This window comes from Chiloscyllium plagiosum, chromosome 14 (genome assembly GCF_004010195.1).
Source record: "Chiloscyllium plagiosum isolate BGI_BamShark_2017 chromosome 14, ASM401019v2, whole genome shotgun sequence".
In the NCBI taxonomy this organism is placed as follows: domain Eukaryota; kingdom Metazoa; phylum Chordata; class Chondrichthyes; order Orectolobiformes; family Hemiscylliidae; genus Chiloscyllium; species Chiloscyllium plagiosum.
In genome coordinates this window covers 79,655,912-79,680,181 of record NC_057723.1, presented here as the reverse complement: position 1 = coordinate 79,680,181, position 24,270 = coordinate 79,655,912, and the positions used below count along the sequence as shown (strand labels likewise).

The window sequence follows — 24,270 nt, the reverse complement described above, 5'->3', positions numbered from 1 at the left end:
AGACACGGGGAGAACGTGCAAACTCCACACAGTCAGTCGCCTGAGGCGGGAATTGAACCCGGGTCTCTGGCGCTGTGAGGCAGCAGTGTTAACCACTGTGCCACCGTGCCGCCCACTTATGTGTTAACAACATTAAAAAAAAGTGTAGAAACGTTTATGCAGGTTGTGCTGTGCTTTAAGGTCATTGGTGCTTTTAAGCACTGCATAATATTGGCTGGCATTCTTCAAATGCTTTATATATTTATCGAGGTGAAAGACAGAAAAAGAATAACCCAAAGGTTACTAGGATTTCATTATGAGGAGAGAATTTCTGAAACAATTAACAGGGTTAAGGTTTGTTAAGTATTAAATGCCTTAGATGAGGCAAAAATAAAATCAAGTTTAGCCTGTCCAGTGGATTAACAGGATGAAGATTGGAGAAAGTAGAGTTAAAGAAATTTAAGTGATAGGTCAAGTGAACTAGAGAACATGAAGTCTGAGTTTTGATGAGTTGAATAGCCATTTCTTATCACAAAAATTTCATGATTTTGTATCATAATTCACTAATTTTCTTACTGAAGAAAAGCTGCCTTTTTTATACCTAGAATGATTATTAAATCCCCATATGCTTCAACAGAACACTGAGGTATGACAATCTAGGCATGTTTGTGCTTACCTCACCCTTTGATTTTATTAGTAAGTAGTTTGTAACCTTCCCAAAAGGTTCAGCCAGCTTGATTAGATCACGATTCGTACATCTACCTCGCTGCAACTCACTAATGTGAACTACTCGGCCAGGCTCATCACTCGCATTCTAAATCAGGAGAAAAGGACTTAGCATTAAAAGACATCTTACTCAAACTTTTAACAATAAAATTTAAAAATCTTGAAAAATGAAATAAATTCTTCATAGATTGTTTTTGTTCAAAATCTCTAATAGAATATCACGTACAAATATCAGCTGAACCATGCCAGGTGATCAACAGATTGGAGACATTTAAAATAATAGAATCCTTAACCAAATACAATCTTGATCTCAATGGGCATAAAAAATAAACACAGAAAATTCCACCTGTAAATACACCAACACTCTGGGTGTAGATGCCTTTCTACATGTAATGAACTTGCATAAAGAATTTGCCCAAGTCCAACTATGAACTGTTTCACCAGTGTGGAAGAGTGATCCTGTAGAACACTGATGCTAAACAAAGAAGTTCATGAGATATGAGCATTATTGGCTAGGCCAGCATTTAGCTCAGACTAATTTCTCAGAGGAGTCAACTACATTGTTGTGGATCGAGACTAGACTGTAAGAATGACAAATTTCCATCCCTAAATAATATCAGTGAATCAGGTGAGTGCTTTTGACAACTGAAAGTGGTCAAATGTCGCCATTAGACTGGCTTTATTTTATTCCAATTTTGTTTTTCAAATTTAATTTCACCACCAGCCATGCTGAGATTCAATTCCAAATTTTCTGAGCCTTGTGTTCTAGATTACTAGTCCAACAGTGTGACCATTACATCCCCACCTCCCCAAATATTCTTTGATATATACACACAACTTACTTTCTGAAGAGACACATGAAGCTGTACAACTTTGTGGTGATACAACACGAGAAAGCCACGTCACATCTGTCAACCCTGTTCTACACTTACGCAAAAATTAATTATAGAAAATAACTCAGTGTTTCACATTTTACCATTTTTCTAGACATATATTTAGTGTTTTGACCACAAACATGTTTCAAGATCAGAAACGTACCATGTAGAGAACTAGATATTGAATCACAATCCAGTATAACTTAGAATGATCACCACCACTACATCCATGATAAAGATAAACTAAAGGAACTAAGATACTACTCTTATTAATTTCTCATTATGAAATGTCAAGCGTTGTCCAAAAATAGACTTTATTCAACATGAATACCTTCAATACAAAAATCTTATAAGAATATGAAACACCAACCATTCTGGATGGCTTCTGCAGCCTCTGAGTGTTGTTTCCTTGCTTGTTATCCATAGGACCTTTGCGACTTGATGCTAAAACACAGAAATAATTAAGCAATGTCACTATAGAAAATAAACTTGCATTTGTATCTTCTCAATTTTCCTCGCCTTCTTTTATTTTATTTGCATTATGAACCTGACATGATAGTAACCTTGGGATGCATATTGCCTTCTGCTTGATTCACACTCAATGGTGTAAGCCTTTCTTACTGGATGTAACTAATGACCATGCTGTCTATAACATCCATCTTCCTCAAATTGACCTCTCATGATCAGGAAACATTTTTATAAGGAGTTCTAACAAATCTTAACATTCTCCCTCTATTCAAGCATGCAAATAACAAAATGCAGGAATAGACCATTCAGTCCCTCAAGTCTGTTCTGCTATTCACTAAGATCATGGTTGGTCTGATTATAACCTCAAATGCACATTCCTGATTACACGCAAAATCTTCCATCCCTTAATAAGGAGCCTAAGTTCTGAGGAAGGTCGCTGGACCCAAAACGTTAACTCAAGATTTCTCTTCAGATGCGCCAGACAGACCAAGTTTGTCCAGCAATTTCTGTTTTTGTTTGTGACTTCCAGCATCCACAATTCATTCATTTTTTATATTGGTCTATGATGAGATTGATTTTCCTAAATTTAGAAGGATGAGAGAGGTGTTTTATTGAAATATATAAAATTCTAATAGGGCTGTACAGATTGGATTTAGGGAGAACGATCTGGAGTCTAGAACCAGAGGACACCACTTAGGACTGAAGTGAGGAAAGATTTCTTCAGCCAAAGGTTCACAAACCTGTGCAATACTCTACTATAGAAGGCTGCAGGAGCCAAGTCACTGAATATATTCAGGAAAGAGTATTTTTTTTAAAGATTTTAAATACCTCAAGGATATGGGTAAAAAGTGGGAATATAGAATTGAGACAGAGAATCAGGTCTGATAATAATGTATGGCTGCTCCTGTTCCTGGTAACCATCTAACACTAAGAAACTGGTTAAACATAGTTGCCTAATCACAAAGCAGTCATGTCTCACTGGAGTGGCATACTGAAAATCAAGCCTTGCTATTCCCAGAGTAGTCCCAGAAATCAAAAAGTTTATCAAGTACATAGAATTTGAGACTTTAAGACCCAGGGTGACAGAAAGCACAGATCAGATTTCTGTATTTACCAAAGTTTGACAATTATTACAAGTAACTAACTTCTAACCACAGCTAAACATGTACAAACCACTGTATTTTAACTCGACTAGTTAAAACTCCAATCCATTTGTAAAACTCTCCCTTGAATAAACAGACAGGTACAAAAATAAAACACAAAGAAGTGTCTTTAAAGCATGTCAACTCTGCTCCACAACCTTAAACTTACAGAAACATCCTATGACTCGTTTAATATTAGCTTTTAAAGTTTTCCTCGAGCAGATGTTAAGCTAACTGGTCTGTAGCTCCCTGCTTTCTGTTTCCCTCTAATTTTGAATAAAGGAATAACATTTACTATCTTCTAATCTAATTGGACTTTCCCCAAATCAAGGGAAGTTTGGAAAATTAAACCAACATTACTTTTTTAATGACCATTACATCTGTTGCCCAGGTTACCAGGTCACAGGAAAGCTCCAACACAGGTTAATGTTTCATGATAATCTTACAGACATTGGGATCGGGTTAACTAACAGTATGCTGTATTGAAAGCGCACACTAGCAATTAGGGACAATTACATGGGTATTCTTCGAACTCAATATGTGCCTTCATGTCATGAGACTGGCAAATAATGTTCTCAGATCCTGGAAAAGGAGGAAAGCAGTTCTTTAGTCATCAAGGAACAGCTTTCTAATGAAAGCTTAATTTACCTTTGCAGCAAAGGACATTTCCTTTTTGCTAAAATGAATCAGAAAACTTAGATCAGTGCCATTCAGAGATGACCTGTTGGGAGGCTGCTTAAAACTTTTTGATGTCACCTTGACTTGCTTCTGACTAGAATATTTTAAAATTGATTAGAAGTGGCCCAGCATGCATTTGCTTTAACATTTTAGCTTGACAGTGAACATGGAGGAAAGGCACAATGATTAAATAAAGACAGCCTGGAAACTTAAATATCAAGGATGACATACGCTTAGGTCAAGAGACTCTTTGCCTAAATAATGGGTCAATTGCTAAGTTATCACAAAATAAAAAGCCTGCTAAGCCAGGTGGTTCTCTCAATCGAAGGACTAAAAACAAAGACACTCGAACAAAGATTAAGGCCAAAAGATCAGAAGTGGGATAAACAACAAACAATGGTTTCTATAAACATCCACATTTTTGTAGATAGATACAGCCTTACATAGCGAAACAGTATATGAACGGGGCACATTCCTTCAAAGGGTAGATCATTCAAGGTAACAAGAAGTGATTCATAAAGATCACAAGTCTGATCCAGCTGAACTAGACTTTGTGGAAAGATTAAGCTTTAGAGAGAATAAAGAAGAAGTTAACCAGAATGCTATCTGGATTAGAGGGTATGAGCTATAAAGAAAGGCTAGAAAAACTAGGGCTGTTTTCTCTGGAGCAGAACAGGTTGAGGGGAAATTTGACGGAAGTCAATAAAACATAAGGGTGACAGTCAAAAATCTCTCTTCGTAAGACAAATTTCCTCACCTCTGGAATCTCCTCTGAACTGCTGCCAATGCAACTACTTCCCTCAAATAAGGGGGCCAAAACTATTTGCGCCTGGAATATGGCAGTCTCACTAATGCCTTGTACAGCTGCATCAACACTTCCCTACTTTTACACTCTACTCCTTTAACAATAAATGCCGAAATTCCACTTGCCTTCCTGCATATTGATTTTCTACAATTCATGCACGAGGACACTCCGATCTCTGTACTGAAGCATTCTGAACTTTCAGCCCATTTAGATAAGTCGCCTTTCTATTTCTCTGACCAAAATGGAAAATCTCACACCTATTCAAGTTCAACTGCTAAATTTTGATCCATTCAGCTAACCTATCCGTCTCTTCTACTACTTTTATTGCAACTTACTTTCTCACCAATTTTAATGTCATCTGCAAATGGCTGTAGTACCATCTATCCCAACAACCTAATCATTAATCTAGATTGAGATAACTTTGAAAAATTGGGTTAAGGAAAATCCAAAGGGATTCTGCCAATACATTAAAGACAATTAGAGAGAGAATAGGGCCCCTTAAAGATCAGCAAGGCCACATATTGGTGGAACCACAGGAGATTGGGGTGGGGGGTGCATAGGAGAAGAGGACATACTAAATGAAAATTTTGCATCAGTGTTTACTGGGAGAAGGATATGGAAGATAGCAACATCTTGAAAAATTACAGAGGTGGTAGTGCTTGACATCTTCAAATGCACAAAGGTGGATAAATCCCCAAGGCCCAATCAAGTATACTCCAGAATTGTGGGAAGCCAGGGAAGTGATTGGTGGGCCCTTGCTGAGATATCTGTATCGACAGCCACAGGCAAGGTACGAGAAGATTGGAAGTTGGCTAATGTGTGCCACGATTTAAGAAAGATGATAAGGAAAAGCCAGGCAACTACAAACCCATGAGCCTGACATCAGTGATGGACAGGTTGTTGTCAGAGAATCGTGAGGGACAGGATTGACATGTTTTTGGAAAGAACTGATTAGGGATGGTTTTGTCCATGGGAAAGCGTGTCTCACTAACTTGATTTGAGTTTTTTGAAATAGTAACAAAGAGGATTGATGATCGCAGAGTGGATCTGTATGGACTTCAGTAAGGCATGCGACAAGGTTCCTCATGATAGGCTGGTTAGCAAGGTTAGATCACAAGGAATAGAGGGAGGACTAGCTCGAAGGTAGAAGTCGGAGGGAGTGGGTGGAGGGCTGCTTTTCAGACTGGAGGCCTGTGACCAGTGGTGTGCCACGAGGATCAGTACTGGGTTCACTGCTTTTTGTCATTTAGATTAATGATCTGGATGACATGAGGTATACTAGTAAGTTTGAAAATGACACCAGAATTGGAGGTGTAGTGGACAATAAAGGTGGCTACCTCAAGAGTACAACGGGATCTTGATCAGATGGGCAACTGGGTTGTGAAGTGGCAGATGGAGCTTAATTTAGATAAATGTGAGGTGCTGCAGTTTGGAAAGGCAAATTAGGGCAGTACTTATACACTTAATGGTAAGTCCTGAAGACTGCTGAACAAAGAGACCTTGGAGTGCAGGTTCAGAGTTCCTTGAAAGTGGAATCATAGGTAGATAGGATAGTGAAGGTGGTTTAGGGTGTAGGTTTGCTCGCTGAGCTGTAGGTTTGATGTCCAGACGTTTCATTACCTGGCTAGGTAACATCATCAGTGGCAGTGAAGATGGTGTTTGGTACGCTTGCCTTTATTGATCAGTACATTGAATATAAGAGTTGGGAGGTCATGTTGTGGCTGTACAGGACATTGGTTAGGCCACTGTCAGAACACTGCTTGCAATTTTGGTCTTCCTGCTACAGGAAGGATTTTGAGAATCTTGACAAGATTTACAAGGATGTTGTCACGGTTGGAGAGTTTGAGCTATAGGGAGAGGCTGAATAAGCTGGAACTATTTTCCCTGGAGCGTTAGACACAGGAGTAACCTTATAGAAGTTACAAAATCATGAGGGTCAAGGATAGGGTAGCGGAGCCCAAAAACTAGAGGGCACCGGTTTAAAGTGAGAGGATAAAGATTTCAAACGGATCTAAGGGACAACCTTTTCACGCAGAGGTGGTGCGTGTTTGGAAGATCTGCCAAAGGAACTGGTAGAGGCTGGTAAATTGCGACATTTAAAAGACATCTGGATGGGTATATGATCAGGAAGGGTTTAAGAGGGATATGGGCCACGTTCTGGCAAAGGAGACTACATTTCTTTAGGATATCTGGTCAGCATAAACGAGTTGGACTGAAGGGTCCATTTCTGTGCTGTGTACCTCCATGACTTTGAGTTGGGGCCCCCAAGATCAAAAACTGTGGAACCCCACTAGTTACACCTCGTCAAGCAAGGAAAGGCACAAATAATCCTGACACTCCGCTTTTTGTATTTTCTATTCATTTGTGGGATGTGGGCATCACTGGCTGGCCAGCCAGCGTTTATTGCCCATCCCTAGCTGCCCTTGAGGAGATGGTGGTGAGCTGCCTTCTTGAACCTCTGCAATTCAACAGCTATCATTTAACCCACAATGCCAGGGAGGGAATTTCAGGTTTTTCACCCAGCAAGAGTGAAAGAATGGCAATATATTTCCAAGACTGGGTGGTGAGTGGCTTGGAGGGAAACTTGCAGGTGTTGTTCCCTTGTCCTTCCTCATGGAAGTGATTGTGGATTTGAAAGGTGCTGTCTGAGGATCTCTAAAGAACTTCTGCCATGCATCTTGTAGATAGTACACTGCTGGTACTGAGCTTCGGTTGTGGAGGGAGTGAACATACTGCCAATCACACAGACTGCTTTTTCTGGATGGTGCCAAGCTTCTTGAGTATTGTTGGAGCTGCAGCCATCCACGTAAGTGGGGAATATTCCATCTCACTCCTGACTTGTGCCTTGTAGATGATGGACAGGCTTTGGGGAGTTGGGAGGTGAATGACTCACCACAGTATTCCTTGCCTCTGACTTGCTCTTGTAGTCACTGTGTTTATATAGCTGCCCAGTTGAGTCTCTGGTCAATGGTCACCCCAAGGATACTGATTGTGGGGAATGCAATGATGGTAACACCACTGCATGTCAAGGGGAGGCGGTTCGAGTGCCTCTTATTGGTGGTGGTGAAAGCCTGCCATTTGTGTGGCACCAATGTTACATGCCACTGATCAGCGCAGATCTGGATACCGTCCAGAATTTATTGCATTTGAACATGAACTGCTTCAGTATGAGGAGTCACAAATGCTGATCACAGAATCCCTACAGCATGGAAGCAGGCCATTTGGCTCATTGAGTCCACACTAACCCTCTGAAGAGCATCCCTTCCCTATAATCCTGCATTTCCCATCACTAATCCACCTAGCCTGCATATCCCTGGACACTATGGGGCAATTTTGCATGGCCAATTCACCTAACCTACACATCTTTGTAATATGGGAGGAAACTGGAGTACCCGGAGGAAACCCATGTGGACACTGGGAGAATATGCAAACTCCACATGGACAGAGTGGAAGCTGGATTGAACCTGGGTCCCTGGCGCTGTGAGGGAGCAGTGCTAACTCACTGTGCCACCGTGTCGATCACAGTCAACCATCACCAACACCTCCACTTCTGACCTTTTGATGGAAGGAAGGTCATTGATAAATCAGCTGAAGATGGGTGGGCCTAGAACGCTACCCTGAGGAACTCCTGCAAAGATGTCTTGAAACTGAGACAACTGACTTCCAACAACCACAACCATATTCCTATGTACCAGGCATGACTCTAACCAGCAAAGACTTTGCTCCCAACATCCACTGATTCCAGTTTTGCTAGGGATCCTTAATGCTACACCTGGCTGAATGTAGCCTTGATGCCAAGGGTTTTCACTCTCATCTCACCTCTGGAATTCAGCTCTTCTGATCATATTTAAACCAAGGCTACAATGAGATCAGGAGCTGAGAGGCCCTCGCTGAACCTAAACTGGACATCATTAAGACCTGAGCAGGCGTTACTTGACAGTACTATTGATTATATCTTCGATCAACAGTAGATTGATTGAGCACTAACTGGCCAGGTGGCATTTGTCCTGCTTTTTCAGTACAGGACATATTTGGGCAATTTTCTACAATGTCAGAGATAGATGTTCTAACTGTACAGGAACAGTGTGGCTCAGGGAGCAGCAAGTTCTGGAGCACAAGTCTTAAGTATTATAGCCGGGGTTTTGTCAGGGCCCCTAGCCTTTGCAATATTCAATGTCTCCAACCATTTCTTGGTATCATGTTGAGTGAGTTGAACAGGCTGAAGACTGGTAATGCTGGAGACCACTGAAGATGGTTAGCAATCCCATATCCAGGTTAATAAATTACCCCTAACACCATATGACCTTACTGTGTGTATCAACCTTGTGTGCAGCCCCCATCAATGTCTTCTGGGAGTCCAGATCTACTACATCTAAAGGATCTACATTATCCACCTTGTTTCTTCAAAGAACACTAGTAAATTAGTCAAACATGATTTACCCTTCAAGAAACCATGCTGCCTCTGACAGATTGTGTTTTAACTTTCCAAATGCCTATTACTTCCTTAATAATGGATTCTAACAATTTCCCAATAACAAATTAGTCTATAGGTTCCTACTTCCTGCCTCCCTTCCTTTTTGAATAAGGGTATTATAATTGGCATTTCTGCAATCCACAAGTACCTTTCCAATGTGCAGGGAATTCTTGAATATTATGACCAATGGATCCACTACCTCTACCGACACTTCCTTTCAGACCCAAGGATATAGGCCATCAGACCAAGGGGTTTGTCTGCCTTCAATCCCAAGTACTTAGTACTTTTCCCACTAGTGATGATGATTGCTCAAAGTTCCTCCCTTTCTAGAACTTCGGCATAGCCTGTTACTATTGGAATGGGACTCATCTCCACTGTGAAAGACAAAATATTGGTTTAGTGTCTCTGCCATTTCAGTTCCTCAGTATTAACTCCCCTGTCTCATTCAAGGAACCAACATTAACTTTAGCTGCTTTCTTCCCTTTCATAGACTTACAGAAGATTGTGCTAGTTTCATTTCATTTACCTTTGCTATTTTTTTTTTTAAGTAACCCGCTCTTGATCTTCCACCCTGCCACTGGCCTTTGCACATGGTATGCGCTTGTTTTTATCTTATTGTTAACTTTAACTTGCTTGCTTCGCCATGGATTTTTTTTAACCCTTTTTACAAAGTTTCTAACTCTCTAGAATATATTTTAGTTGGGAGAAATTGAATAGCCCCTTGAATACCTGCTACAGGACAAAGAAAAATCAGGACGGTTAAAAGTGCTCAGAAGCGGGGTGGGAACCTGTGTTGTAGTTCCAGTACACAGATGGATGAGAGTACAGAGGACATGGACAGGATTGCACTGTCACAGGAGTGTGCTGGCAAACAGCAAGCTGGTATGATGTGTGCCTACTTCAATGCTAGGAGTATCCGGAATAAAGTAGGTGATCTTGCAGCACCTGGGACCTTGGACTTTGATGTTGTAGCCATTACTGAGACATGGATAGAGCAAGAGCTGAAAATGTGTTGCTGGAAAAGTGCAGCAGGTCAGGCAGCATCCAGGGAACAGGAGAATCGACGTTTCGGGCATAAGCCCTTCTTCAGGATAGAGCAAGGTCAGGAATGGATGTTAGGTAAAAATAATGACTGCAGATTTTGGAAACCAGATTCTGGATTAGAGTGGTGCTGGAAAGCACAGCAGTTCAGGCAGCATTCGAGGAGCAGGAAAATCGACGTTTCGGGCAAAAGCCCTTCATCAGGAATAGAGGGGGCTTTTGCCCGAAACATCGATTTTCCTGCTCCTCAGATGCTGCCTGAACTACTGTGCTTTTCCAGCACCACTCTAATCCAGGAATGGATGTTGCAGGTTCCAGGGTTTAGACATTTCATTAAGATCAGGAAAGGTGGTAAAAGAGGGGGAAGTGTGGTTTGTTAGTCAAGGACAGTATAACAGTGGCTGAAAGAACATTTGATGAGGACTCGTCTACTGAGGTGGTATGGGCTGAGGTTAGAAACAGGAGAGGAGAGGTCACACAGCCGGGAGGTTTTTTTTTTATATAGGCCTCCGCAAAGTTCCAGGGATGTGGAGGAAAGGATTGGTAATAGAATCTGGGCAGGAGTGAAAGGAGCAGGGTGGCCATTATGGGGGACTTTAACTTTCCCAACACTGACTGGAAATGCTATAAATTTAGTATGTCAGATGGATCAGTTTTTGTCCAGTGTGTGCAGGAGAGTATCCTGACACAGTATATTGAAAGGCCAACAAGAGGGGAGGCCACATTGGATCTGGTAGCCGGTAATGAACCAGGCCAGGTGTTTGATTTCATGATAGGTGAGCACTTTGGAGAGAGGGACCATAATTCGGTTATGTTTAGTTTACAGATACAAAAGCATAGGTACATGCCACAGGGCAAGAGGTATAGATGGGGGAAGGGCAATTATACTGCAATTAGACAAGACTTATGAGGCATAGAATGGGGGCAGCAAAATGCAGGGAATGGGGACGATTAGAATGTGAAGCTGGTTTAAGGAACAGATATTGCGTGTCCTTGTTAGGTGTGTCCCTGCCAAGCAAGGAGGAAGTGATAAAGGTAAGGGAACCATGATTTACCAAAGAAATTGTATCTCTTGTTAAGCGAAAAGAGGGAGGCTTATGTGACTTTAAGGCAAGATGCTTCAGATGAGGCAATGGAGAATTACAGGGTAGCACAGAAGGATTTAAAAAGAGAGTTAAGAAGAGCAAGGAGGGGACATGAGCAGTCTTTAGCAGGTAGAATAAAGGAGAACTCTAAAGCTTTGTATAGATACGAGGAATAAAAGGATGACTAGGGTAAGAATGGAGCCAGTCAAAGACAGAAGTGGGAAGTTGTGTGTGGACCCTGTGGAGATAGGAGAAGTGGTAAACGAATATTTCTCATCTGTTTTCACTCAGGGAAGGAAGAATATTGCAGAGGAGACTGAAATACAGGCTATTAGACTTGAAAGGATTGAAGTTAGTCAGGAGGTGGCGTTATCAATTCTAGAAGGTATGCAAGTAGATAAATCCCCCGGGCCATATGGGATTTTTACGAGAATTCTCCGGGAAGCTAGGAAGGAGATGGCCGCGCCTTTGGTCTTGATCTTTGAGTCGTCATTGTCTACAGGTATAGTACCAGAGGATTGGAGGTTAGCTAATTTTGTGCCCTTGCTCAGGAAGGACAGTACAGATAACCCAGGCAATTATAGACCAGTCAGCCTTACGTCTGTTGTAGGAAAGGTTTTGGAAAAGATTATACGAGATAGAATTTATAATCATCTAGCAAGCAACAATTTGATTGGAAATAGTCAACATGGAATTGTCAAATGCGGGTCATGTCTGACAAACCTCAGTTCTTTGAGAAGGTGACCAAGCATGTGGATGAGGTAGGGCAGTTGATATGATGTACATGGACTTCAGCAAAGTCTTTGATAAGGTTCCACATGGTAGGCTACTGGAGAAAATGTGTCAGCATGGGATTGAAGGTGATTTGGATTAGAAACTGGCATTCTGTAAGAAGGCAACGAGTGGTGGTTGATGGAAAATATTCAGCCTAGAATCCAGTTACTAGTGGTGTGCCACAAGGATTTGTTTTGGAACCATTGCTGTTTGTAATTTTTCTAAACGACTTGGATGCAGGCATAAGTGGATGAGTTAGTTAAGTTTGCAGATGACCTTGGATTAACTGTGGAATTGGGCGGAGAGGTGGCAAATGGGAGTTCGATACAGATAAATGTGAGGTGATTCACTTTGGGAAGAATAATAGGAATGCAGAATACTGGGTCAATGGAAAGATTTTTGGTAGCGTGGATGTACAGAGGAATCTTGGTGTCCATGTACAAAGATCCCTGAAAGGTGCCACTCAGGTTGATAGTGCTGTTAAGAAGGCATACGGTGTGTTAGGTTTTATTGGCAGAGGGATTGTGTTCCGGAGCTATAGTGTCATGCTGCACCTATACAAAACGCTAGTGCAGCCTCACTTGGGAATATTGTATACAATTCTGGTTGCCCCATTACAGGAAGAATGTGGAAGCATTGGAAAAGGTGCACAGAAGATTTACCACGATACTGCCTGGTCTGGACAGAAGGTCTTAGGAGGAAAGGCTGAGACACTTGGGTCTGTTCTCAATGGAGAGAAGGTGCCTAAAAGGGGATTTAATAGAGACATACAAGATGATCAGAGGATTATTTAGGGTGGACAGGGAGAGTCTTTTCCCAAAGATGACGACGTGGGCTTATACGAGGCACACAACTGCAAATTGAGGGGTGATAGATTTAAGACAGATGTCAGAGGCATGCTCTTTACTCATTACGAGTGGTAAGCCCTGCCTGCCAATGTAGTTAACTCAGCCACATTAGGGAGATTTAAACAGTCCTTGGATAAGCATATGGATGATAATGGGATAGTGTAGGGTGATGGGCTTAGATTAGTTCACAGGTCGGCACAACATCAAGGGCCAAAAGGCCTGTTCTGCACAATATTGTTCTATGTTCTATGACAAGAACGCAAGTCTAAAGGTTTTGTATCTCAATGCACAAAGCATTTGGAATAAGATAGACAAATGGATGGCACAAATCCATGTTAATTGATACGATCTCATAGCCATTATGGAGACATAGTTACAAGGAAATCAAAACTGGAAACTTAACATTCAGGGATACTTCATCTTTCAGAAAGGGACAAGAGGGATGGCACTGTTAAAAGATGAAATGAGGGCAGTTGAGAGATCGAGTCTCTGATGTCATGCATTCCATTTGGGTGGGGACAAAAACAGCAAGAGAAAAAAGACATTGATAGGAGTGGCGTTTAGTTCCCCAATCTATAGTCACACTAGGAAAGAATATAAATCAACAAATAATAGGAGCATGTAAAGAGAATAGAAAACCAATTATGGATGACATTGAGTGGGTTAATCAAATTAGAAAGAGTAACTGTGACAATAAATTCATAAGAGTGCATTAAGGATAGTTTTCTAAATCAATATGACTTGGAGCCAACCACAGATCAGACTGATTATATATGGTTATGGGTATTGTGGCAGACCTCAGAATAAAAAAGATCCCTGAGGGAATAATGATCATAAGAAGGCTGAATTTAATATTCAGTTTGTAGACAAGAAACTTGGATTGGGAACAACTTTGTTTAGCTTAAACAAAGGGAATTACAATGAAATGCGAGGTCTTGCACTTTGGAAAAAAGAACACAAGCATGGACTACTTCCTAAACGATGAGAAAATTCATAAAGCCAAAGTACAGAGGGATCTGGGAGTGCTAGTTGAGGATTCTCTAAAGGTATGTGCTCCTGAGACTTTATAAAGCTCTGGTTAGGCCCCATTTTGAGTATGGTAGGTCTAACATATGAGGAACGGCTGAGGATCCTGGGATTGTATTCATTGGAGTTTAGAAGATTAAGGGGAGATCTAATAGAAACTTACAAGATAATACATGGCTTGGAGAGGGTGGACGCTAGGAAATTGTTTCCGTTAGGCAAGGAGACTCGGACCTGTGGACACAGCCTTAGAATTAGAGGGGGTAAATTCAGAACAGAAATGCAAAGACATTTCTTCAGCCAGAGAGTGGTGGGCCTGTGGAATTCATTGCCACGGAGTGCAGTGGAGGCTGGAATGCTAAATGTCTTCAAGGCAGAAAATGATAAATTCTTGATGTCACAAGGAATTAAGGGCTACGGGGAGAATGCGGGTAAGTGGAGTTGAAATGCCCATCAGCCATGATTGAATGGCGGAGTGGACTCGATGGGCCGAATGGCCTTACTTCCGCTCCTATGTCTTGTGGAAATGAGGGGAGATTTGGCTAAAGTGGACTGGCAGATAGATTCACAGAAGATAGTAAGCAAGCAGAGGCAGACATTGAAGGAGGAAATCATGGCTCTCAACAAAAATGTATCTCAATGAGGAGAAAAGAGAGGGATAAACCAACCATAGCTAATCAAAGAAGTTAACGAGAGTATTAAGTTGAAAGAAAACCACAAGGCAAACATCAATGATGGTCCCAAAGATTGGGGTAACCTGCCATCCTAAATGTGCTACATTCACAGGTGAAAGCACAAATCTGAAACCTTGTTTCAAATGAAATTTTACGGCTGAGATCAAATATAAGAAATAGAATATTCATAACAAATCACTTATAGAGCAAAAGGTTTCAACACTGAGCATGATGGACAAGATGTAATATGACAGTTGATGTTCATTACCCCCATGGGATTCCATCCCTCCCATGCCTCTGTTCGATGCAAGAAAGGATCCAGATGGTGGGGGACCAAGAATACCTGGAGCCAGGTTTGTTGACTGTAAAACCAGAGGATCGCCCCTGGAAGCAATAAAATATCTTTAAGCAGTTCATATATGCAAAATCAGAAATGTAGTAGTATACAATAATTGCTGTTCTAACATTAATTCTATTGCAAAGAAGTTAAATGAAAATGAGTAACTGTATAGACCTTGCTTTAGGCAAAATATCTAAGCTTTCTTTGTGGTTACGACAGGATGAAGTGGAGCCTTGACAGCAGCTCATTCAAAAAGGATGGCAAGAATATATAAAATTATTCAGCTTTCATTAAAGTCATTTAGCTTAGCTGGAAAAATGAACATTAGAAGCTGACTGATTTCAGGGAGCAAGATATTAAACATAAAATAATTATTTACTCAAAAGTTCATGCTGTGATTCTGTTGATGCTAAGTCAAAAGTTTTGCAACAAAATGAATACTGGAAATAAACAAACAGTCTTGTTTAAGAGGAATCTCTACTCAAAGGGTTTCATGGTTTTGATTGATAGAAATGTACTGCATCCCAAACTTTAAGAAAGGAAATGCACATCAATTACGTATAAAATAGATTACATCACAAACTGTATCTGTAATGCTGTGTAAGAAGCAAGTTAGATTTTTACTGTCAAAATCTGCCCTGCTAACTTTAAGTGTCCTGATGTAAAACAAAACATTTGCTCATTCATGTCAGGTCCACAGATTTAAACCAATGAATTGCAATTAATTTTATTCAATTAATGTTACTTGATAAAGAACTTTCTCCAAACCTTTTTGGGTTATCTGAACAAAATGTTGCACGATCCTGTCATAAACACAATGGGGCCTTTCATGAGCAATGGTCCTTCTCAATACAAATATGAGATTGTAAAGCATCAGTGTAGATTCCTGGGGAGTTTATCCAGTATGACTTGTCTCGTGACAATTATAAAATGTGCAAGGGGTCAAAACGTAAACGGAGACTAACGATGCTGGACTTTGTAGATAATTCAGCACTTAGAGTTTTTCAACCCACTTGACCCAAGGAGCATCGAAAAGGAAGCTTCTAATGGTTAACAAAACATACGCTGCCAATAGTGCATGAAGTGGCGGCACAGTGGCTAGCATTGCTGCCTCACAGCTCCAGAAACTCAGGTTCAATTCCACCCTGGGCCAACTTTCTGTACGGAGTTTGCACATTCTCCCTGTGTCTGCGTGGGTTTTCTCCAGGTAATCTGGTTTCCTCCCATAGTCCAAAGGTGTTCAGGTCAGATGGATTAGCCAAACTAAATTGCCCATAGTGCCTAGGGGTAAGTAGGTTAGGTGAGAAATGTGGGGTTATAGGGATAAGGTAGCAGGATGGTCTGCTCTTCGGAGGGTTGGTGTGGACTCAATGGGCCAAATGGCCTGCTTCCGCACTACAGGGAGTCTATGGAAGTGTCACCCAAACATCACACTTCATAATGACAGCACACTCTATGATGAGGAGCCTTCAAAACTTTGTGATATTCTCTCATCTACATATGTAAATAGATATCAATAATGCCAACTAAAGCCCGTTAAGTTAACACATCTGAAACTTATTAGACTAATGGAAAGCTCACAATATGGAACTGCTCCTACAGAAACATAGGACCTAGAATTTATTCTTCATGGAATAAAAGGAAACAGAGTAATTGGACTAAAACAAATTTTGAACAAAGATTGTGTAGGCATGGCCAGAACACTTACATCTGTGGTGGGAGGGCATCCGGATTCCATTCTGGATATCTGGAAAAGACAACATAAGAAATCACAATTATTTAATTTACAAATCATTAGCAATTTTATCAAAAATTAGCAGATGATCTCTCAAAACCGTTATGTTTTATCACATGCAAGAGCAATCAGGTGCAGGAAGAGGATTCAAACCATAGTGTAAAGCCTTAAAAATGTTTACAACCAACTCCGCCATCCCATAAACTTCTCAATTCATATTTCTTGAAGGAAGTAGATGAATTGATATAATTAACTAACCACATAAGTCAACAATAAAGCATTTAAGTCAGTAAAAGGAGACTATACAATATCATTAGCAAGTAAAAATCTCCATACATTTCCACAAGGAGGTCACAAAGTCGTCTGTGTGTTGTACTTTTGTTGTGCTGGTTCCAATCCTATAAAGGAAGAAAAGATTATTAATATAAATACTAACAAGAATTAAAATATCCAATTTACAAAATATATGAAGTAGTAATTGACAAGCTTGATTTCACAGAGTGAATACCATAGTAGTGTATCAAAAGGCATAGATTATAACAACTATTTGGAATAGATGTTTTTCCACAGTAAACAAAAGGCAAATTCACCTACAGTTGTATTTCTCACACCTGAAACATTACCTAGATATTTCCAAAGAGGACAAATTCATAACCTTATGGATAAACAACAAGAAATGACAACACCTCCAGAAATTCAGCATTCTACAGACTTACAAGGTATTTGCTGGCCACTATCAGTACTGTTTGCTAATCAAAACAAGTAAATCATCAAATGAATGCATCAAGTTGTTCATTGATTAGATATATTTAAATTCATTCAGGGGATCTGGGCTTCGCTGGCAGGGTCAGCTTTATTGCCCATCTCTAGTTGCCCTTGAGAAGACAACGATAAGCTGCTTGTTGAACTGCTGCAGTCGATTTGGTGCAGGTACACCCACAATATTGTTATAACTGGATTTTACTGACCAAGTTTTTTCTGCATCTGGTCATTGACTGCTTCAGTCCATAATAACCCCCCTTTCTCTTCAGCATGACATCACAAGACAGAGACACTGATTCCTGAAGAAGGGCTAATGCCCGAAACGTCGATTCTCCTGTTCCCTAGATGCTGCCTGACCTGCTGCGCTTTTCCAGCAACACATTTCCAACACTGATTAGAAAGACCATTGAGTTGATTACAATCAGTTTCAAGGCAGTGATGAATGTGGTGGTGGCAGAACCTTTCAACTGTGCATACATGTCCACCATGTGTGCAATGGACTGGAACAAAGTTCAAGAATTTAGAGTTCCACCAGTTTGAGGGATATTAACACGGTAAAATCTTTTAAAAAGATCAGTCATTGCTTGTAAATTAGTTGGAATCAATTGCTTCATTGACACAGCTGCAGCATCTAGTGAAATACCACTGTTATTAAATAGGTCATTGATAAACAAAGTGCTGGTGTCTCTGTATTCAGAAAATCTGAAATTGTAATTTACTCAATTGAGACACTAGAGAGTTAATTTACTCTGCTGATCTGCAGGAAACTGGATGACCCGAGGCTAGAGTGGGATGCCTCTGACTTACAGGTAGATTGTAAGGAAATCACATTCCCATCTCTTGGCATTCAAAGCCATTTGCATGGCCATTTCCTAGTTATTCAAAAGCCATTTACATTGTCATCTCCTATTGCTTACATTTCCCTCTCCTATTCAGAAATCAATAAGAACATGACAGTTGGAACTTGACTACTCCCCTATTGTTAAAAAAAAAAATGATTTGCAATAGATTTGACCTTTAAGGGATGATTGGCATTAACTTGTTTCTGGAGGGTTGTCTTGTGGGCATTACTAACTATGATGTAAAGATTTTGTATAAAGGAACAACTGTTTCCGTTGTTCAGATTGCTTCCCTGGAAGCAATCGCAAGCATGGTGAGGACTGTTCAGGGCTTCTCCAAAGCTTGTTCTGTACTGTACTTAATAAAATTTGGCTGTTGTTCACAGAAGTTAGTGTCTGCAGTTGCATCAAGTGTGTAAGGATCTCAAAAAAAGAACTTAACATAATTGGGACATTATTATATTCTTTTAGTAGAACATAACCTCTCTGCAGAAGAAAATAATGAAATGTTATTGACAAGAGTACAGAAATTTAGAAGACACAAAATCAATTGTATAAAACTACAAGAGCATTTTTACCCATCTGACCTCCAGAGGTTAGTAAAAGATACAGGAATAAAGCTTGAAGAAAACATCAATTTATAGAATTACAAAATGTGGTAGATGTGAGATTTGCATGAAATAGCAAAGGACACCATCACAGCCTACACCAAGTCCACTGTTAACAAGAGATTTCAATGAAGTAGTGTCTATGGAGTTAACGGTTTGGGATTTTAAAAAAAAGCATTTTCAGTTTACAATCTGTAGGTTTGGCAACCAGAGTTGGTCAGTCAAACATAAATACAAAGAAAATAATTGTGGATAAGGTAATAGAAACAAGGACAGGAGCTAGAGTTAGACTACCAGCAAAATGTCTTACTGATATCCGGGTTAAACTTGTTAATGAATTTACAAGACTGTACATCGACATGGACATAATCACTATGAATGCCCATTTAGCAACGGGAAGTATGAAAGAAATTTTGTGGCAATAGACAAAACAATTCAAAGTTTTGGCAATTCAGACAAACTGTAAATTATCAACTGCAGTAGTGTGGGCTCTCCATACCAATAATCAGCTGCAACCAGTTAGAGGATATAATCCATATTAGTAAATTTTTTATAGAAATCCTTCCTAAAGTTCTGCCAATAATGAGTTGTCAGTCCCCAGCATGGGAAGGGATGAAATCAGCTCTATTTTTTCTTACATCCTTTTAATACACTGCATGCAGAAATAATTGTTATTAAAGCCAAAATCTTAGGGGGAAAAAAAAATTGGCCATTGGAGAACAGTTTCAGTTAGAGAGGCGTGGTTTAAAATAGAAGTGAGGGGTTTAATGAGTGGAAAGACTTGATACAGATGAAAATATAATATTGAAATAAGCATGGGAACTAGCTAGTTCAGGAATACTTTTCATGGATGTTAGCATTTTTCATAGAAGTATGGGAAGAAATTTTAAAAGCGACTCAACAATAAGACCCATGGAGGCCTAAATCGAGAATAAGTCACAAAGAGCTAATAGTGCATGGAATTAGACTGAGGACCACTATTGAAATTTAAAACTGAAACTGGAGGACAAAGGAAACTAATTTGAAGTTAGTGAATGCTGCAACTGCCAGGTACCCAACTGCCTTTTAAATACAACTTCAAACTTGTCAGAAATACTCACAAAAGAATATTTGGAACTTTACTGTGGAGCAAAAAGATGTTAGAAATATACATTGTTACGAAGTTGGGTACGGTAATTGCAAATTGGGAGGCAGAAAGTTAAAATTTGGTGTTTGGAGAATTGTAAAATGCTGGGGGGGGGGGGGGGGGGGGGGGTTAAAGTACTGGTGGTCCCTTTAGAAGATGGTGCTTTTTCTGTGCTCAGAGATTTAAAATGCAAGTACATAGGGACCCCGAATTGAAATATTTGCATCAAAAGGCTTTATAATTAGCAGACCAAATAGCAGTTTTAACAAAGACAACATGAGACAGAGCATTGAGTACAGGACTTGGGAGGTCATGTTGTGGATGTACAGAATACTGGTTAGACCACTATTGGAATATTGTGTGCAATGCTGGTCTCCATCCTATTGGAAAGGTGTTGTGAAATTTGAAAGGGTTCAGAAAAGATTTACAAGAATGTTGTTAGTGTTGGAGGATTTGAGCTTTAGGGAGAGGTTGAATTCGCTGGGTCTGTTTTCCCTGGAGTGTTAGAGACTGAGGGGTGACCTTATAGAGGTTTACAAAATTATGAGGGGCATGGATAAGATAAATAGACAAAGTATTTTCCCTGGGGTGGGGGAGTCCAGAACTTGAGGGCACAGGTTTACAACCAGAGGGGAAAGATATAAAAGAGACCTAAGGGGCAACGTTTTCACGCAGAGGGTGCTACGTGTATGGAATGAGCTGCCAGAGGAAGTGGTGGAGGCTGATACAATAGCAACATTTAAAAGGCACCTGGATGCGTGTATGAATAGGAAGGTTTTGGAGGGATATGGGCCAGGTGCTGACAGGTGGGACTAGATTGGGATATTTGGTCGGCATGGATGGATTGGACTGGAGGATCTGTTTCTGTGCTGTACATCTCTGACATCTCTATGACAACAGGTTTTTGCAGTTAGCCAATTTGAACCAGGCACATATACCAAAGACCTATTAAATTTAAATCTGATGGTTTTGACAATCCTATTGTAAGGTACATTGATATGTCATCAAGGGTATAAAAGAAGGGAATAGTTGGTCAAACACTCCAGAGCTACCTGCCATCCGCCAGAGCTAACAGCCCATAGCTCTCAAAAGAGAATCACTGGCTCTCACAGTCATCTATGTCTTGGAGAAAGCACCATCTAAATAGTAACGGCATCAACATCAGAAGGTTGCCTTGACAGAAGAATCAATAGAGAAGGCACAGAAAATTCCAAAAGACACACAACCTGGCTGTAATTTTGATAGACTAAATTCTACTTTTTTTATATGAGTAGGACTTTTTTTTTTAATTGGAACAGCATATCACTAGAATCTTGTTTTATACAGGAGTATTTACTTAGAAGGAATTTATTTGGTTTGTTAATAGTTTAGTTAATTTGCTCACTATTAGAGTTAGAATAAATTGTTACTTGTTGATTTTAGAGCGAGCGTTAGGTATTTATTTTGTTTAACCACTTGAAATTGCTGAGAAGGTTACACCACTTTTCATACTCTTGACAGATGATAGGACACGATACTCCTCTTTAGGTGTTGCGATTTTAGTTCAGATGGGGTCAACCTCCACTTTATAATAATATCATTTTGTATATTTTTATTTGTTTTTAATTATTATCAATATTACACATATTTCAAAAAGGAGGCATGCCCAAAAGTAAATACAAGTTGAAATAGATGACTTTAATTAAGGGACATTGGCTGAATATTTAACTGCGCTTATAGGGGAAAACAGATAATCAGTGTGGTTGGAGTTTGTGATGTGTGAACTAGAAATCAAACTGACTAGAGAAGTATATGACTGGATCCGTCAACCTGCACCTTTAATGCTTGTATTTAAGACTAAACACATTTCTTAGAACCCAAAGGGATGCAAAAGAAAATCATAAGAGAAGTCATTTAAAAGAAACTCAAGTGCAGCAAGTCAGAAAAAAACAATTAACTGAAATAAAGAGTGAGAATTTTGTGGGCAGAGTTTAAATTTTGTTCCAAATATTAGTTTGATAATGACTATCACAATGTAATCTTTCTTGGGTCACAAAATTTCCAGAAGACTACTGGAAAATTATAACTTATCAAGCTTCTTTATTTGACAACTTCCATATACAAACAACACTATGCCAAAATAACAACATTGCATAAACTAAATGTGTAATTCTAAACTTTTGGCCCATATCCTTCTCAACATTTATTCAATTACTTAACCAAATATCTTTTAAACTGGGTCATTGTACCCGCATCCACCACTCCCTATAGACGTCCATTCCATACACAAACCATGTAAAATAATTGTCACTCATGCCTTTTAAATCTTTCTCCTTTCCCCTTAAAAATATACCCCCTAGTTTTGAAATAACCCACCCCCACCTTGTAAAAAGACACCTGCCATTCACCTTATCTATACTCCTCATGATTTTATAAATCTCTATATAGGTCACCCCTCAACCTTCTACGTTCCAGTGAAAAAAAGTCCCAATCTATCTAGCCTCTCCTTATGACTATTTTCTGGCAACATCCTGGTAGATCCTTTCTGAACCCTCTCCAGCTTAATAATATCCTCCCTATAACACGGTGACCAAAACTAGACAGTACACCAGATGAAGCCTCACCAACTTCCTACACAATCTCAACATCACATCTCAACTCCTGTACTCAAAAAGTCAGAGTAATGAAGGCAAGCGTGCTAAATGTCTTCTTAACCACCCTTCATCCAAGTCATTGATATAAATTATAAACAGTTCAGGAACCAGCATCAATTCCTGTGGCACATCACTTGTCACATCTTACTAACCTGCAAGAGACCCTTTGCACCCACTTCCTGCTTCCTATAAGCATACTAATCTTCTACCCAATGCCAATATGCTACCCCTTATACCCTGAGCTTCTCCTTTCTGTAATAACCAATGATGATGTGACAGCTTATCAAATGCCTTCTGAAAATCTAAATCCAGTATATCCACCAGCTCCCCTTTTTGAAGAACACCAATATATTGGTGAAGCATGACGTCCCTTCCACAATGCTATGTTGATTCTGTCTGATTACCTTGAACTTAGAGTGCCCTGTTACAGCTTCTTTAATAATAATGTGACTAATATTTTCCTTATCACAAAGGTTAAGCTAACCGATTGGCCTTCAGTCTCCTTCCATTTTTGAATAAACAAAACATACGTTCACTATCCTCCAATCTAATGGGACTGCACCCAAATTAAGGGAGTTTTGTAAAATTAAAATCAATGCATTATAGAACACCACAATGCAGTACAGGCCTTTTGGACCTCGATGCTGCACTTACCTGTGAAAACAATCTGAAGACCATCTAACTTACACAATTCCATTTCATCCATATGTTTATCCAATGACCATTACAATGCCCTTTAATTTGCCAAGTCTACTACTGTTGCAGGCAGGCCATTCCATGCCCCTACTACTGAGTAAAGAAACTACCTCTGACACTTGTACTATATTTACCACCCCTCAATTTAGAGCAATGCCCCCTCTAAATTGTTAGTCATCACCACCTGAGGAAAAAGGCTCTCACTGTCCACTCTAACCCTCTGATTATCTTATATGTCTCAATTAAGTCACCTCTCAACCTTCTCTAACAAAAACAGCCTCAAGTCCCTCAGCCTTTCCTCCTAAAGCCTTCTCTCCGTACCAGACAACATTCTAGTAAATCTCCTAGGGTCAGGTGAATTGGCCATACTAAATTGCCCGTAGTGTTAGGTAAGGGGTAAATGTATGGGTATGGGTGGGTTTCGCTTCGGCGGGTCGGTGTGGACTTGTTGGGCCGAAGGGCCTGTTTCCACACTGTAATCTAATCTGATCCTCTGAACCCTTTCCAAAACTTCCATTCTTCCTAAAATGCAGTGACCAGAACTGTACGCGATGCTCCAAGTGCAGCCGCACCAGAGTTTTGTATAGCTACAACATGACTTTGTGGCTCCGAAACTCAATCTCTCTACCAATAAAAGCTAACACACCATACTCCTCCTCAACAACCCTATCAACCTGGTTGGCAACTTTCAGGGGTCTATGCACATGGACACGGATAGTTCTCTGCTTATCCACACCACCAAGAATCTTACCATTAGCCCAGTACTCTATATTCCTGGTGCTCCTTCCAGTGAATCACCTCACTCTTTTCTGCATTAAACTCCATGTCACCTCTCAGCCCAGCTCTGCAGCTTATCCATGTCCTTCTGTACCCTGCAACATCCTTCGACCTATCCACAACTCTACTGACCTTAGTGTCATCCACAAATTTACTAAGCCA

At 40.1% G+C, this 24,270-nt stretch overlaps 1 protein-coding gene across 2 annotated transcripts in view; it reads right to left on the bottom strand.

Annotated features, from left to right (window-relative positions):
• LOC122556835 (matrin-3-like) overlaps positions 1-24,270 on the bottom strand; it is a 94,174-nt gene that overhangs the window by 26,172 nt on the left and 43,732 nt on the right. For both annotated transcript variants that reach the window (XM_043704071.1, XM_043704072.1), the window contains 5 exons: positions 17,004-17,065; positions 16,641-16,679; positions 14,861-14,976; positions 1,951-2,024; positions 656-793 (listed from right to left, as the gene is read on the bottom strand). In XM_043704071.1, the coding sequence (XP_043560006.1) occupies positions 656-793; positions 1,951-2,024; positions 14,861-14,976; positions 16,641-16,679; positions 17,004-17,065 (429 nt within the window). The remainder of the gene's footprint in view (positions 1-655; positions 794-1,950; positions 2,025-14,860; positions 14,977-16,640; positions 16,680-17,003; positions 17,066-24,270) is intronic.